The sequence below is a fragment of the Rattus norvegicus genome, chromosome 19, assembly GCF_021556685.1.
Source record: "Rattus norvegicus strain SHRSP/BbbUtx chromosome 19, alternate assembly SHRSP_T2T, whole genome shotgun sequence".
In the NCBI taxonomy this organism is placed as follows: Eukaryota; Metazoa; Chordata; class Mammalia; order Rodentia; family Muridae; genus Rattus; species Rattus norvegicus.
The window spans coordinates 71772843-71790007 of NC_141552.1; the positions used below are offsets into that span (position 1 = coordinate 71772843).

Genomic DNA, 17165 nt, shown 5'->3' on the forward strand with positions numbered 1-17165 from the left:
TTAGGAAACTCCCCATCCCCTCAGGGGAGGCCAGGTGATACCTACTGGGGGCTATTGCCATACCTATTGGTCACTTTCTCACTCTGGAAACTTATTAACTGGATGTGTTCAGTTTGTCTTTAAAGGTCAAGCATAGTGATCTTATGGTAAATTAATACCACTAATAATAGCCACACCAGACCCCTTCCCATAACATCATCTACTTGTCTCTTTCATCCAGGATTGATTGTAAGGTTTCAAAAGGAAAAAAAAGGTGTTGCCAAACACAATACAGAATTCCCAGTTAAGCTTGATGTGGCTTAAAAATGATAATTGTTAGTGAACATATTTCCCATTACAGAATCTTGGACACACTAAGAATTAGTCATTGTTTCTCTGAAATTCCAATCTGGTTGGGTATCCTATTTCTTGTTCTGTTGTTTATTTGCTTGTTAAATTTAACAACATGGGCAAAAGTGCATCTAAGCCTGCCTACCAAGGAAACCCTGATGCAAACTAGCATCTTATTCAAACCTTGAATTAATTGTTAATAGAATTCTTCTCCTCATCATTGTTAAAAAGCGAATTATGGGCTAAGTTGAGGAAATAGCTCAATCAGTAAAGAATTTGTCTTACAAGCCTGGGACCTGAGTTCAGACTCCAGAGCTCACATAAAAAGCCCTGCATAGTAGCATACAGTTATAATCCAGAGTAGGATGGAGGACACAGGAGGCTCTCTGGGGGTTGATGACCAGCTAACTGACGACCCTCGGGCTAGTGAGAGACCTTGTCTCAAAAACCATCAAGGAAAGTACAAGATGGTGTCCTTAGTTCCTCAGACACATGACCACAGATGCACAGTATGAATCTTATAGTTTCCAGTCAAAAGCAAATCAAAGTTCCCATAACTGTTTTTCAGAAGAGTCATTCACAGAGAAATGTTGGGGAATGGCTCAACACTCTGACTTCAGACTGAGTGTGGACTAGCTGTTGCCATGTCTGGGCAAAGAAACAGCCCAGAATCTCTGTGTAAGAGAATGGACATCCATCTGGTGCAGTCTCTGCTCTGCTTACAGCATCCACGTTAGCTGTGTGTTTCTCAGATGGTAACGTCTGAACATCACCTTTGTAAAGAAGCCGGTTGGAAGTCAGGCAGCTGTGACCACCGTAGCCATTAAATGGGACTTCTGTTTTTAGCATAAGAGTTTCATAGTCCTTCAGCAAATGGTTTTGTTTAAACCTTTAAAAATAATTTCCCATTGAGTTTATTCTTGGTTTCCAGATTCCCACCCAGAGCAAATAAGCCGGGCTGAGTTACAGGAAGGTGCCCCGAGAAACAGCAGCTGCTTTTGACTGTTATAATACATTGATTCATTCAGCAAATATTTGTTGAGGATGACAGTGTGCAAAAAACAAGCTCAGCAAGTCTCAGAAAAACAGAAAAATATGACTTGTTTCATACCCTCAATAAAATTAAGATCTGGCTTGGCAAATAGGTTGGTTGTTAGTATGCATGCCCAGCTCATAGGAATCCCTGAGTTCTGCACCCAACACTGCAGAGACCACATGGCAGTGCACACTTGAAACCCCAATACATAGGCAGTGGTGACAGAAGAGTCAGGAGTTCAAGATCATTCTCAAAAGTGAATTGAGGACCAGCCTGGGACATGAGATCTTGTCAAAAAAAAAAAAAAAAAAAAAAAAAAAAAACCAGGGAGGGACTGAGGGAGGAAGGGGAAGGGAAAGAGAGAGAACATCATAAAATTTGAACTAGCAAAAGACAGTTATCTAAAAGAGTAAATACGTTTGCCAATACAAGAAAAAATACAGATCAAGTATCGTAAGGCATACCAGAAAAAGAAAAGTGTGTTTAATTACAGACTGGATATATTGACTAAGCTGAATGATATTTGAAGATAAGTCAATGTTTTCCACAAATTACATGGTGAAGAGAGCAAGATGATAGGCGGGTCTAGAGGAGAGAAAGAATGAGACAAAGCCCTACCCCCACCCAGGGAGGAAGTGCTTCATCTTTCTGGTATCAGTGAATATGCAAGTGAGGAGATGGATTGTGCAGTGTTCAAAGCCTTGCTTGCAAACCCCGAGTGTGGAAGTGAATGCTCCAGAATTGTAGAGCTCATGAAAAGAGGCGCTAACCCACACGTCAGGTCACTGAGGCTGTATTCTAATCACTTAGGGTGGTTATACTTTTTACATTGCTATTTTACCACATTGTGCAGAATGGAATTGTTTCAAAGAAAATTAGGTTGTCACTCCTATATGTTCTTAATTGAACTGTATGGTTTTTTCAAAAAGATAACTGGTGTCAGTTACTTATTAAGCAGTCAACCAATCAATCAATCAACAATGGACACTCACCTGTTGCTACAGAAGATATAAAGAGATCTATCATGTATTCTATTGCTCTTGCTCTTGGGCATCTTATAGTCTATCTGTGATTACAAGACTCATAATCCCACCCACAGCATATTTCTGTCCCAGCTAGAGCCACTTCCTGCCTGGGCCATCACATTCCCAGGAGGGCAATCACCCCAAGTAGGCAGAAGTTTCCATGACTCTGGAACTGCATCTTGACATTTGAAGAGGCTGTGCCTCGGAAATCAGGAGAGAGGAAGCTGAACATCTTGGCCAAAAGCATTGATAAGAAATCTATCTACTGGATGTGGGGGAGAATTGGTTAACTGGAATATATTAGGTAGCTGATATAAATCCAAAATGAGATACCGGCGTTTGAATTCATGGGAGGCACACACATCAGAGGTGCTCATGCAGATGTGTGAAGACGGAGGGACAACCTCAACTGTCATTCCACAAGTGCAGCCCATATTTGTTTATTTGTTCTGAGACAATCTCTCACTGGGATTGGGAGCTCACCAGTTCATCTAGGCTGGCTGCCAGTGAGCTCAAGGAACTGCTTATTTCTGCCTCCCAAGTGCTGGACTACCAGTGTCAGCTACCATGCCTGACTTTTAAAATCCAAGAGATCCAACTGAGCTAACTCCCCAGCACCCAAAATGTGATTTTTAAACCTAGACAGAAATTCTTTCTTGAAGTAATAGAGAGCTAGCCCAGAAGTAAATTTTAATCACAGAATTCAAGTGGCATTTGTGGAATAACGGCAGAGGTTGTCTGGGGCTTCCATACATGTGCAGGCTGGTTTTAATCTCAGAACTCAAAAGGCATATGCAGATGAGCCTCTGTACATTCCAAACCAGCCAGAGACGCTGTCTCAAACATGGAAGGTTGGACAGAAGAGAGGGACGATAGGGGCTGATAATGTAGCTCAGTTAGTAGCATGATTGCCTACCGTGCACCAAGCCCTGATGTTTGCCATCTATTACGCCATACACATTGAACGTAGTAGCACATATTTGTAACCCCAGCACCCAAGTTATAAAGGTAGCAGAATCGGAAGTTGAAAGTCATCCTTAGCCTCAGCTACTTATCAGGTTCAAGGCTTCGTTAAACTAAAAACACAAAACTATAGGTCTTGAGGACAGTTGATGGTGAAGGTAAGATAAGGTGGACACTGAGCTCTCTGCGCCTCTTTCTTTTTTCGTGCTGAGCCAGGCTCTTCCTTTGTCACCTCCTTACCAACTTCACTTTGCTTCAGCAATTTCTCGCTTGGGAGTATATCTCCTTAAGTATCTCTGGCCACATGTTCCGTCGTGAACCACAAATTCCTTGTAGGCAACACTTCTTGAAGTGGGAGCAACTGCTAGGAACAGAAGAGACTGGAACCTTAGACTGACATTAAACTTGGGAGAACTAAAAAGCATCCGGGGAGGGGTGGCAGTGATGCTCTGAATCAAGATTTTCTTAATGGGAATATGAGTCTAAGGACAGTAGAGACCTATAGAAGAGAAGACTCTGCTATTGTAAAGGTACAGAGACTGGAGATATCATATAAATGGATACAAGGTTATGTTTTCTTTCTAATCATGGCATCTCTGAGAAAATAACCTCAGCCCATCTATTTCTCCCATCATCTAGATTACCCTTGCTCTGGAATGTTGGGCATGGTGTCTGGACTTATTTCAGACTCCCAGATTACAGCATCCAACCAAGGAGACAGGAACTGGATGCCAGAAAACATCCGCCTGGTGACCAGTCGAACCGGCTGGGCCCTGCCACCCTCACCCCACCCATACATCAATGAATGGCTCCAAGTGGACCTGGGAGATGAGAAGATAGTAAGAGGTGTCATCATTCAAGGTGGGAAGCACCGAGAAAACAAAGTGTTCATGAGGAAGTTCAAGATCGCCTACAGTAACAATGGTTCTGACTGGAAAATGATCATGGATGACAGCAAGCGCAAGGCTAAGGTAAGGCCATGGGGTAGGGAGTAGCCACTGTCTGGAGACACTACCTGCCCTCTGGCTCACTAGGAAGTCATTTCTCCAGCCCAGGGCAGACGTTAAATCCTCCTGTCCTGGTATTTTTATGGTGGTTTGGTTTTGTGTGTGTGTGTGTGTGTGTGTGTGTGTGTGTGTTCATGCACACACATCTGCTCACACAAACATAAAACACCACACACATGAGTGTGGAGGCCAAAGGTGACCCTTGGATATGATCCCACAGGAGCCAGCCACCTTGGTTTTCTGGAACAAGATCTATGCCTGTAAGTCCCATTGATCCTTGTATCTCTACCTCCCAAGCCTAGGATTGCAAGTGTGCACGACTATATTAACTTTTTGCATAGGTTCTGGGGATCAAACCAGGTCCTCATGCTTCCATGGCAAATGCTTTACCTGCTAATGTATCTTCCAAGCCCCTTCTCATGTCCTTGCAGAAGTCAGGCTTCCCAGGGAAGCACAGATTTGGCTATGTTGTCTTCTCAGTAAGCTCCCGGGATTACTGTGTCCACCATTCTAGCATGAGGGTTACAGATTCAACATGCCAAATCTGGCATTAACTTGGGTGCTGGAGGATCTAGTCTCAGATCCCATCACTGCAGAGCAAGTACATTCTCCCCAGAGCATTTGTTTGTTTGTTCATGGTACTGAAGAAAGTGGATACAAAAAAAAAATTGCCCTCCCACTGAACTGCATCTCCCCACACGGTTTACATTTTTTCTTTGTTGAGATAAGTATGTCAGGAGACAGAAGATGGAGGATCTCTGTGAGCTAAAACAAAAACGACAAAAACAATCAGCCTGGATACATAGTGAGTTCTAGGCCCAGGTGGGTTACAAAATGAGACCTTGTCTCCAAACAAAAAGATAAAAAACAAAACAGAACAAAACAAATACATCTTCAATTGTGATACAGCATGCATGGAATTTACCATCTGAACCTTTGCGTGCATACATCAAGACAGTGACTTTATAAATTCACATCTGTGTCCAACTCTTCTCCAGATCGTTCATCTGGTGGAGCCGAGACTCTGAGCACATTCAGTAATCCCTCTCAGCTTCCCCTCCCATGAGTCCCTGGTACATCACCACTCCACTTCCTGCCCTGTGGCTCCAACCACCCTGGAGCCTCCTTTAAGCCAATCTTTCAGTTTCTGTGCATAGTGTAAGAGTGAAGAATCGTGGGTCCCAATTTCATTCGTTCTGAGAAAAGAATGCTGTTCTGCCATGTGAATAACCACATTAATGTATACATTCACTGCCGAATTAATTATACATTCACTGCCAATGGATACTAGGGTTTTTTTTTTCTTCAAATTTTAGCTATTGTAAATAATGCTTAGCAATACTCTAATGAATTTGGAACCTCTTAAGACTCAGTCACTCCTTGCTAATCTAATGAAAAGAGAAGGCGATCTCAGTATTACTGTATCCCAGCGTTCACAGAATGTGGTATAAGTTTTAAACCCAGAAGATATGCTTTGGTCACTAGGTTTCACTCAGTGTTGGCTTCGTTTATTTGTACTTCCTGAGCACACCGCATCGAGTTGGAAAGGGTCCCAGGAATGTGCTTGGGTGGCCTTAAGTGGATTTGGGATGAAAATGAGGACCCGCCCCCAGGTTTTCACATACCCCAGTGACACTTCTCACACCAACACATTTGGCCTTTGTTCTGGGACTTTCTAATTCTACCCACCCAAAGCTGCTCCCCAATGGGTGAAGACTGCAGCTCATTGGCTGGGACATTCTTTCACTTTACAACCAGTGTAGTAAGGTCTTGCAGATAGGAAGTAATCCCGGCCATGCTGCCAGCTTCCCTCCCTCTAGATATGTGACTTTGAGGGTGATACCCTATCTTCCAAAGGCTGCAGGTCAGCAATGGAGCTCCTAACCACCGACTAAACCAGTGTTCTGGCTGGGGAAAGCCTGTGTCCCTCCCTGAATTAACTTGTGTTTTCTAAAGCATTTCAGCATTGCATGTGGCTACTTTCTTTCTTTTCTGAGATGGGGCCTCATGTAGGCTCCAACTGTGGCTGAGTCCTAACTAACTAGGTAGCTGATGTTGACCTTTCTGCTTCTCCTCCTGGGATGACAGGATACCCATTTTGCTTGATGTATGCAGTACCACAGAATGAAACTCTGGTTCCAGGGCATATTGGGTGAAACTCAACCAATTGGTTTACCTATAGCCCCAGCTCATAAGTTCACTTCTTTCTTATGTCCGTTTTACTTTCCACTGTGATTCTGTGTATGCATGCATGCTTGTATGTGTGACTGTACTTGGGTATGCCATGCACAAGCATGTGGAAGCTAAAGGACACTTTAGCCATCATTCCTCAGATACTATTCACCTCACATTTTGAGACAGGGTCTCTCTCAGGTCTAGGACCCATTATGTAGGCTAAGTCCAGCAAGACTGAGGAGTTCTCCTGTCTCTGCCTCCCCAGTGATAGGATTATAGGTGTATGATACTATCCTCAGCAGTTTTACTTGGCTTCTAGGAATCACACTCAGTCCTTACTGACTGTGCTATCTCCCCAGTCCACTTGTCCTTTTTTATACCCAACCTTTCTTGACTTAGGGGAACACATTAGAAGCTAGAGTTTTCTGTACAATGACTTCAAGGAATGGAACAGCTGTGATGTCATCTCAGAGCATGGATAGGCAGCAAAGCTATGTTCCCTGCTGCTGCCGATGTAGGGTGTGTTGTTGTGACATGTTCTTCACACCAGGTTCTGAAGGCACAAACAAGTCACCATATGTGTTGGATAGGAAGCATCATATGTTTTCTGTCATCTAACCCTCATGGCAGTGGAGCCTGAAGCTATCAGCCTGACACAGTAAACCCAATACAGAGTTGCACAAGAAGATAATGTTTGTGTTTCAACTTTGTTTCAACTTCAGCTGGAGACCGATTGAAACATTGGATTTTAGTCCTGAAACATTTGTCACTATGTATCTGAAACCATGGATTCTAATCACTTAGGCTAAACCTAATCTATGGTGTTTATCGTGCCCTTCAACTAAAATAATAACATTAAGGTAGAGATGAAAGTTAGTAAAAGTCTTCCCTTTCAGATAGCCTACATTTTTAAGTTATATAAAGATATTTGAAACATTTTCTACTTAATGGTACAAATGCTGGCTGTCTACCAAAGATGTCAGACATCCTTCATGTAAAAGTGAAAAAAGGCTATTTGTAGGATAAAACAATGCTTTTGTGAGTTAATCCCCTCTGTACCTTCCCTCAATCACACCCCATGTAATTGGCAATGTCTGCCTTCTACCAGAGCTGTTAGGGTCAGAGCCTGGCCCTTGTAGCCTAACAGGTTAGTCTTGGATATCACACATAACAGTAAAAAGCAGAGAAAGAAGATTTAGTCAGTGTGGCTCCAAAGAAATATGAACAAAAAAGGTATCACTGACCCTAAGCACACGGCTTAGGTTTAAATACAGGCCAAGAGGTGTGCATGGCTAAGCAGTGCTGGTCAAGTGTGATCTCTCCCATCACTAACCCACCCTTGTCTAAGTTCCCATATATCTATTGCAAAGTGGTCTGACAAGTTTTCAGAACTGTGTGAAATTTCTTTCTGGAAGACAAGCTCCCACTCTGGTGAGCACTAGCCTTTTAGCCTTTTCTTTCATCCAGAATTTACTAGTGAAATTCTAATTCTTTGGGGTCTGTTGTTTTCAATAGTCCAAAAGTAAAGTGAGTGCACAATCACTTCTCTTTTAATTTCCTTCTTGCCAGGGTGGTTACACCTCAGGGTCCAGATTATCTAGACTCCTCCAGACTAGAAGGAACCAAAGACCTAAAGCATGATGATTTATAGAAACCAGTGCTGATTCCTCAGCAAGCCTCTGCTCTCTGCCTTCCATGCTTCCATTGATGGTGTTTTTACAGCTTGCCACTGACAACTTTTATAATGTATTCACATTGTATTCATTCTTTGTCCAAGCTGAAGTGAAGAAAGGGTCTCAGGATTCCAAAGACATCGGTGCTTCCTCCTATGATCTTCCTAGCCACATCAGTATAGACAGGACTTGTCTGTATAGTAATGGTGTTTTCGTTACAATTAGTGTCTTGATGACAACAACTTAATTGGGTCTAACAGTACTATATGTCAGATTCTCAATTACTCACAACACTTGCAAATCTATCAAGAGTCAGGACCTTGATAGCAAATGTATTCTTTTAAAAAGGAAATTAATTAATTAAGCTCTAGTGTTGACATGTTGGATTTCTACTGGATTTTTTTTTTTTTGAGGTATAAAAGGACAGTTAATTTATTTCACAAACCCAGAGCCATTAGTTGTCTGTCTGTCTCTTCCTACATGTTTCCTCTTGTCATGGCATGTTCTGCAGGAGATACTCACATCTTGTGCTGTGTTATGGCGCTGAGCCCACTGGATGTGTTCCCACTCTGCTTGGCGACTCCATCTTGTTGCCAATTTGCATCAAATTATAGGCCCATCAGTGAACATCAATGTAATTCCTGAATACAGACATTTCTTAGAACTTGGTGTTCTTTCCTAGTAGTGAAGAGACTTAGAAGGTAGGTACAGTAAACATCTCAGCTACACAGGAAGCCAAGGCAGGGGAACTGTAGTCACTCCTGGGTACGTATCATAAGAAGACCTCTCCCCTCAAAAGCAAAACAAAATGAAGAGATTATACTACTTGATTTCTGAGAGCCAGAGCATCTTAGTGGTATAGCTAAGCGTGCTACTAAGTCAGTCTAGCTTTGAATCCTGGCTGTGCTGTAGGCAAGTTCCTTAACTACTCTGTGACTCTGTTTCCTTATCTATAAAAGATGTATAAAGGTCTATCGAGATGGCTCGGGAGGTAAAGTGCTTACCTTGCAAGCTTGAAGACCTAAATTTGATCAACTCACATAAAAAGTCAGTTGTGTTGGAGTATACTTGTAGTCCTAGGAGTTGAGAAGGCAGAGGCAAATGGATCCCTCGGGTCTCTTTTCAGAAAGAAGTGCTATTAGGGTGCTGATCAGTGTACCCCAATAGACACTGTTCAAAAACAAAACAAAAAAGGGAATAATACCTAGTCTTAAAGTTGTCCTCTGGCCCCATAAACACACACACACACACACACACACACACACAGGGTGGGGGCATGCTGGGACTGAGAGGTACTAACACACATTGTAGTTCAATCAACCACTGCAAAGTCCCTAGTAACAGAGACTGCTGTTGACTGCCTTTGATCTGTAAGTGCCTTCAGCTGGTGGTACTCCTTAAGGAAACAGATTTCTACTTTTGGTTTAAACCAAGGTCCTGAAATATAGCATTTGGACTCCATTAAACTATCTCTAAACTGAAGCTAAAGATTAGGGGTAGAGCACTTCCCTAGTGCACTGAATGCCTTGTTTCTAACCCAAGCATCACAAAAGGAAATTAATTCTTTCTTCTTCAGGGATTTAATTCATCCTTGTCAAGGCGACCAAGTTTGAGCATAATCAGGAGCCTCTCATTTAAGAGCCTATAACTAGGGTGTTGACTGAAATGTGGTATCTATTATAAATGGTACCACTATAAATGTTGTCTGCTCGCTCTCGCTCGCCTCTCTCCTCTCTGTGCGAGTGAGTGAGTGAGTGTGTGTGTGAGTGTGTGCATGCTTGCATGCCCCCCCACACGCACACATGTTTATACCAAAAGGCAGCAAGATTCCTGTAAATGACACTGGTCCGTCCTTAGACCATCTTTGTTTTTCCCTTTCTCACTTCTAAAGCCATTGCTAAAGGAAAAGGTTCAGTCCCTGCTTCTCTGTTATAAGAGTTATAAGAGTCCTGATTCAGGAGTTCTGAGTGGTGGCTGAGTATGTAAAGTACTCACTGAGGAAGCAAGAAGGTCTGTTACAGCCCCTCCCCCAAATTCATGTACATGGTCAGCATGGGAGCTAGGAAGTGGAGACACATGGGTCCCCCAAGCTCACTGGCTGGCCAGCATAGCCAGTTAGTGAATTCCAGATTCATGGGGGGAGAGAAAGAAACCTACCCCAAATCAGGTAAACTCCATTCACAAATGTACCCCTTGGAATTTCTGCCCTAGGGCATAAGGGACCTGGAAAATACAGGCAAGTTTCTCTCTTAAACTTCCTTCATCTGCTAACAAAGAACCTCTGAGTCCTGACCAGGAATTTCATCAACCACAAAGAGATGAAGGACATGCCACCTAGACCTAGACATCATGGACACGGGTGTTACCTTCTCAGAACCCACAAATCATTGTCTGCTGCCCCAGCTGCTTACAGTCGCCTCCCTTTCTCTAGAAAGAGAGGTGGGAACTTCTAGAGCTCACTGAGGATGCAGGAAGGTGATTTTTCTTGCAAGGCTTTGAGAACAGTTTTAATGTATACATCTTTCCTTCTGTTAACCTTTCTACTCCATTTATTTCATACTCAGTTTCTGGCCTCTTAGAAAGGAAGAGTTTCTACTGTCATAAAAGAAGAAATCAAGAGTGTCCTCTTGTGTGTCTCTCTGTGTGTGTGTGTGTGTGTGTGTGTGTGTGTGTGTGTGTGTGTGTGTGTGCCTATCTGCATGCGTATGTGTCAATGTGTCTGTGTGTGTGTGGTTATGTGTCTATGTGTTGGTGCATATGTGTGTACTTGTGTCTGTCTATTTGCATGTGAGTTTCTCTCTCTCTCTGTGTGTGTGTGTGTGTGTGTGTGTGTGTGTGTGTGTGTTTGTGAGGGGTTCATGGGCAAGTATGTTCATGCATGTGTATGTGTATGGGTCATGGGCAGATATGTTCCTCTGTGTGTGTGTGTGTGTGTGTGTGTGTGTGTGTGTGTGTGGTTTGTGTGCAAGGATGGTCATGAATGAGGAGGCCATAGGACAACCTCTGGTGTTATTCCTCAAGCACTTTCCACCTTGTATTTGGAGACAGGTCTCTCACTGACCTGGGGCTAGTTAATTAGACTAGGATAGCTGGTTCAGTTCTAGGAATCTGCCTGCCTCAGCTCTGTTTCCCCAGTTGTGGGATCTCAAATTCACACCACCATGCCCAACTTTCTTTTACATGTATTCTGGAGTTTGAACCCAAGGCCTTGAAAGGCAGGGATTTGACCTGATGTACTGTCTACCCTTTCCTTACTACTTTTTCTCTTACTAACCCATGTTTGTTTGTTTTTGTTTCACAGTCTTTTGAAGGCAACAACAACTATGACACACCTGAGCTCCGGGCCTTTACACCTCTCTCCACAAGATTCATCAGGATCTACCCCGAGAGAGCCACACATAGTGGGCTCGGACTGAGGATGGAGCTACTGGGCTGTGAAGTAGAAGGTAACTATAGTTCTCAGAGTGCCTTCTGATTTTTTCCTTCCTATTTATTTTCTCTTGCATTTATGCCTCTGACTGTGCTGTGGTAAAACTGCTACCCTTTCTCCTGAATGAACTGCATTTTCATGCCTGGAAGTCATCGAGGCCTGGCAGCTGCCCATGCCACAGAACATCCAAATTTGCCTTAGTAGTCTACACTGATTTTCTTCCCTTTGGAGTCTAGGAGATTGTCTCTCTTGAGTGTGTGTGTGTGTGTGTGTGTGTGTGTGTGTGTGTGTGTGTGTGTGATGGTTCCGTTGGTTGGTAAAATTCTTGCCACACAAATATTGGACCTGAGTTCAAGCCTCAGAATTCACATTTTGAAAAGCAAAGCAAAGAAAAGAAAAGGCTGAGTATGGTAGTACACATTTGTAATCACAGCACTGGAGAGGCAGAGACAGGTAGATCCCTAGTGAGAGATACCTTCTCAATAATCAAAGTGGATAACATCTGAGGAACAACAGCCAAGGTTGACCTCTGGCTTTCATATGTATATGTGCACATGTATACCTACACACACTTGAGGATCCACATACAAAAATATTGAAATGAAACTTACATAACACAGAATTCATTTCACATATTTTTGAGATGGGGGTCTTACTGAAGCCCAGGCTGGCCTCAAATTTGTGATCTTCCTGATGGGTACTACCGTTTTATAGTAAACAGACCAGTGTCTTCGAGTACACACAGTTTTCTCGTTCTCTAGTTCTGAAATGTTGCCATTGCAGGATGGTAAAGCCCTTTAACCACTATGTTCCCTCTCCTGCCTACTCTCCAAAACCTGTAGCCAACTCCTTTGGTTTTCAGTAATGTGGATAAAGCAGTCACCAAGATGGCAACCTGAGTTCAATCCCTAGACCCTCTATAGAAGAAAAGAGTTGACCCTTGAAAGTTGACCTCTGAGTTCTATGTGTGCACAGGGCCCCACATACTTATCTGCACCAACATATATAAATCACACACATACACATACTCTCTCTAGTACAAATAAAATAAAGTTATTGAAAATAAAATAGAGGTCTTTCCCATCCAAATTTCTGTCTGTGGTATTGGCTAATGTCCTGCTATAGCAGGAGCAGCTTTGACAGAGGGACAAGACATCCTGGACAAATTCCTTAGGTTTCTGGGAAGACACAAAGTTTGACCTGTGATAAAGTATATGATATGATGGGGTCTATGGAAGGACATTTCCTCGTTTCCCAGATTATCATATGAAGGTCACGTGAAGGACAAATTCAGACCCAAAAATCTTACCTGGGATAGAGGTGCTGAGTGATTTGAGCTGGTTATTGTACCATTTGTTGCTTGATGCACTGGAATTCCCATCTGCCTTAGATTTGTATATAAATGGGTAACCTTACACCAGCTTTTCCACCTCCAGGTCCTTCTTTGGGTTACCTAGGAGAATGGCTAGTGTTGGTGCCCAGATGTTAATCAACTGAGCACATGCTTAAAGTTGTTGCAAAGAAGGTTTTTTAATATCACCTTCCTCGGGTTTCAAAATTACGTGTGTGTTGAGCTACCCAAACATAATTACATTCCTGAGCAAGTTAAATGCCGTAGAACTTTCTGTATGCACTATATGGTTTTAGGCTATCAATCACCACACTGCTGAGTAATTCATGGCTACTTTTTGATCTATATTTGAAACCAGGCCTTGTTTCCCACCCTCTTCATAGTTCTAGCTTCTAAGTCTGTAGTCTTAATCTTCCAACACTATCAGTGCAGACCAACAGTAACCACATGGCAGGGATCAAGCAAATGATGAAGAAGCAGTTAGCAATCCTGACCAAGTGTAAAGTGCTCTCATTCAGCTTTCCGAGAAGTGTAGTCCTCTAGGAAAGGAAAGGTGGTGGCCTGAGGCAGGTGCTTCATCCTGATCCTGGAAGAACTGTGATTTAGGAGGTGGAATGAGCAGAGGGTTGAAAACACCGAGCCTTGTGGCAGTTTGCCAGTTGCAATTCTGGAGTGAGTAAGATGGGGGACCTACAGCACTGCCCTGAACCAGGTTTTTCTTTTTTCTTTTCTTTAAATACACACTATGTAGGAAAAGTAATTCCACCACTTCTTAATGCTCATGTCAAGAGATTGTCTTCTTATTCCTTAGACCTATTCTCTGGTTTTAGCAAATGAGCACCAGGATCAAGCTTCTTAGTGGGTATCTGAAGGACTATCAGAGAGATGATGAGGTCCAACTTAGCCTTGAAGGACTCTCTTTCTCTCTCTTATTTTGAGCACAATTTTTTTAACAACTGTTAAAGACTCCCAAAGTTTCAGATAGGGAAACTGAGGCATAAAATGAGTTACTTCTTGTTCCTTGTAATGGAACCCAGGCACTACCTTGGACCACTTCCAACATGAAGCTGCTTCTTGTAAGCACCATTCACAGTGAGAAGTCAGCAGAGAAAGCAGAGCTGAAAAGTATTAAAAGAGGCATGTTATCAAGAACTGTGGTAGCTGAGGGACAGTAGTTACGTGAGTGGTCAAAGCATTCTGCCAACACAGTGACAGTAATGAATGGATCCAGGAGTACATGTACAGCAGGAGTGAGTGTACAGCAGGTAGAAGTGTATGTGGATGTGTGTTCAGATGAGTGTGTGCATGGGGAGGTATTATGAATAAGTAATAGGGCTAAGTAGGTGGCACCATAGGTAAAATTTTTGCCTTTCAAAAATAAGGCCATGGGTTCAATTCCCAGAACCCATGTGAAGGAAAGTTGGTCATGGTGCTGTCTTTTAGCACTAGGGAAGCAGAGACAGGCAAATCCCAAGAACTCACTAACCAACTAGTTTGCAAAGTTCAGGAGACGGGCCTAAATAGCACATATCATCTGTGCATGATGGTTTCCTGACTCTCTTGGGGTCAGGGATTTGGGACAGTAGAAACTCAGTTCCCTCTGCTTCTGTATTTCTCTTAACTCTGTGCAGTCCTTAAGCACAGTAACAGTGTGAAGTTCTTCCCAATAAAGCAGCTGTGACTGGTAAATTCTTCCTGACCAGAGCTGGAGAGGAGCCCCCCACCCCACTCCCATCCTACTTCCAGCTTCTTAGATCAAAGAACCTGACCCTTATCTCTTGTCCTGTAATGTGAAATACAATCCCAGAACTGTAAATATTAAACAGATTGCAAAAATGAGTAACAGGTTGAAAAAAAAAATAGACTGAACCAAACTTAAAGGACTTCAAAAGCAGTCTCTGATTAACATTGGCTACTTTTCAACTACAAATTCAAAGATACATGGGGCTCAGTCAGCAGCAGAATGCAACCCCACGAGAGACTGGACAGGTAAGCTGACCTCGTCCCACAGGAGACAGCCATGCTCACACAGCTGCCTGGGATGGGGGTCTCAGGCTGAAATCGGCTTAGAGGGAAACAGAACAACGTCTGAACAGAGAACAGTGCAAGGCTGAGTGTGAGCTGATGCTTCTTTGTGCAGAAAAAAAAAACCCACTCCGCAAACTAGTCAATACTAAGTCTTTGATAGAATTTGTGGGGGTGACTTCTTAGTACATTAGGAATAGAAAGAAACATGGTCTAATCTCTATCCCAGGGGTTCTTGACTCCAGGGTCATGAACAAATAATCTGGGAGAACTCAAGAGGTTTGCAAGAAAAAAAATGTTTGCATAGATAACTATGTGTTGAGTGCTCCTGCAGCAGATGGGGATCAAACACCTGAGCCTAGCAGCTCATTCATTCTTTAAAATTCAGGAGTACTTAGCTTCCCAAGAGAGAGGCAGAACAGATCCCTGACCTCCACTCTGCTCGTTGAGTTTACTGCACAAGTTTTAGCAGATCCAACTAACCGAGCCTCAAGAATGGTTCTTTAGAAGTTTGAGAAGTAATACTTGGATCTTGTTTCAGTGCCTACAGCTGGACCCACGACACCCAATGGGAACCCCGTGGACGAGTGTGACGATGACCAGGCCAACTGCCACAGTGGCACAGGTGATGACTTCCAGCTCACAGGTGCAGAACCCACCCTCATTCCATCATTGTGTCTTGTCCGTCTGTGTCCTCTGTGTGTGTACTTGTCACTCATAGTGGTTGGTGGCAGGGTGCTGGCAGGGCCCCTGGAGAAGGGAGCCTTGCCACGCCATGTATGGCTTCATTTCCTCACACTGCTCATGTAAACAAATTACCCCTAGCAGGCACAACTGTTTTCAGAGCTGGCTGTGTTGAGCTCATCTTTAGGCAGCTCCTCCCACTGTACCATGCACGCCACCCATCCCTAACCACATGCTCTAAAGCGTTCACTTCCTTTCCTAACGAGGACAAAATGGTTTGAGTGGAGACTTTATCCAACAAATTGATCAAATTAGACTTCTAATTCTAATGCAGCTTTTAAGTTAGGATTTTGTAAATCGTTTAATATTAAAATTTACTAAGGCTGAATCACATCAGCCGTGCTGGCAGATGCTTCAGGTGGGAGTGCACCAGTGTCTTAGGGTTCGTCTGCTGTTACTCTCACACTGCCTGAACCACAAAAGCTACAAAGAAACCTTTCTTTCCTCTCAGAATAACAGAGTAAATTAAGAAATATGGAGACAGGATTGTCCATTTCAAAACTGGCCAGGGCATTAAAATTCATACCCTGTTTTTGCAAGAATGTATCACAGGACCCTTAAGACTAAGTAGGACAGAAAATCCGACATTTGTTTTGTTTTGTATATGCATGTGCTTGTGTGTGTGCTTGTGAAAGTCAGAGGTGGGCATTGAACATCTTCCTCAGTCTGTTCTTAGCTTTTGGAGCCAGAGTCTTTCACTAAACCTGGAGACTTTCTAGTTCGTCTAGACTGGCTGACCAGTGAGCTCTAAAGAGCTTCCTCTGTCTACCTACCTCACACTAAGGTTAAGGACAGGTATTTCAGCTTATAACTATGCTTTAAAAGCCTGTTTTTCTTCTTATTCCATACCATATGAAAAACAACTGCACCAGATTTAAACAGACAAGGACAGCCACAGTCTGCAGAGACGCAAACCCTTTCCTGGCTCTCAGGAGAGTCCATACCAGACAGATGTGGTTTAGCACATGCAGACAGAGCTTGTTTGAGGGTCTTCAGACTTGTGCTGGACCTCTATGCATAATCCTGCTTGGAAAATGTTGGTGACAGTAACAAGTGTCAGGAAGCGCCAGGGCAGGAGAGCTCCTACAGTGTTGTAGTATGATGGTCTATGATGCAGGCAGCTAGTGGATGTCTGCTTGACTGTGGTAGCTGCAGTCGGCTTGGGGACGAAGACATCAGGCTAGACTTGACATGCATCTCAGAACATATACACATAGGACAGTTGTGCTTGGACATAGTGGTCCTGGAGTGACATGTGAGAATAGATTCAGCTTTGCCCTGAACAGATGGTGGTGTTCACTGCTTCTCAGGAACGCTGAGGATGGGGTCCTCTCTAGGCCAAAGAGAGAAAAGCCAAGATTGACATAGGAAGGAGTCTGGCCCTCATTGAGCAGCATGCCTAGCTT

The 17165-nt window shown here is 43.3% G+C and overlaps 1 protein-coding gene across 6 annotated transcripts in view; it reads left to right on the forward strand.

Annotated features, from left to right (window-relative positions):
• Nrp1 (neuropilin 1) overlaps positions 1 to 17165 on the forward strand; it is a 155153-nt gene that overhangs the window by 114958 nt on the left and 23030 nt on the right. For 4 of the 6 annotated variants that reach the window (NM_145098.2, NM_001433977.1, NM_001433975.1 and 1 more), the window contains 3 exons: positions 3994 to 4325; positions 11511 to 11655; positions 15557 to 15661. In NM_145098.2, coding sequence (NP_659566.1) covers positions 3994 to 4325; positions 11511 to 11655; positions 15557 to 15661 — 582 coding nt within the window. The remainder of the gene's footprint in view (positions 1 to 3993; positions 4326 to 11510; positions 11656 to 15556; positions 15662 to 17165) is intronic. The other 2 variants (NM_001433976.1, NM_001433974.1) reach the window with 1 other exon arrangement.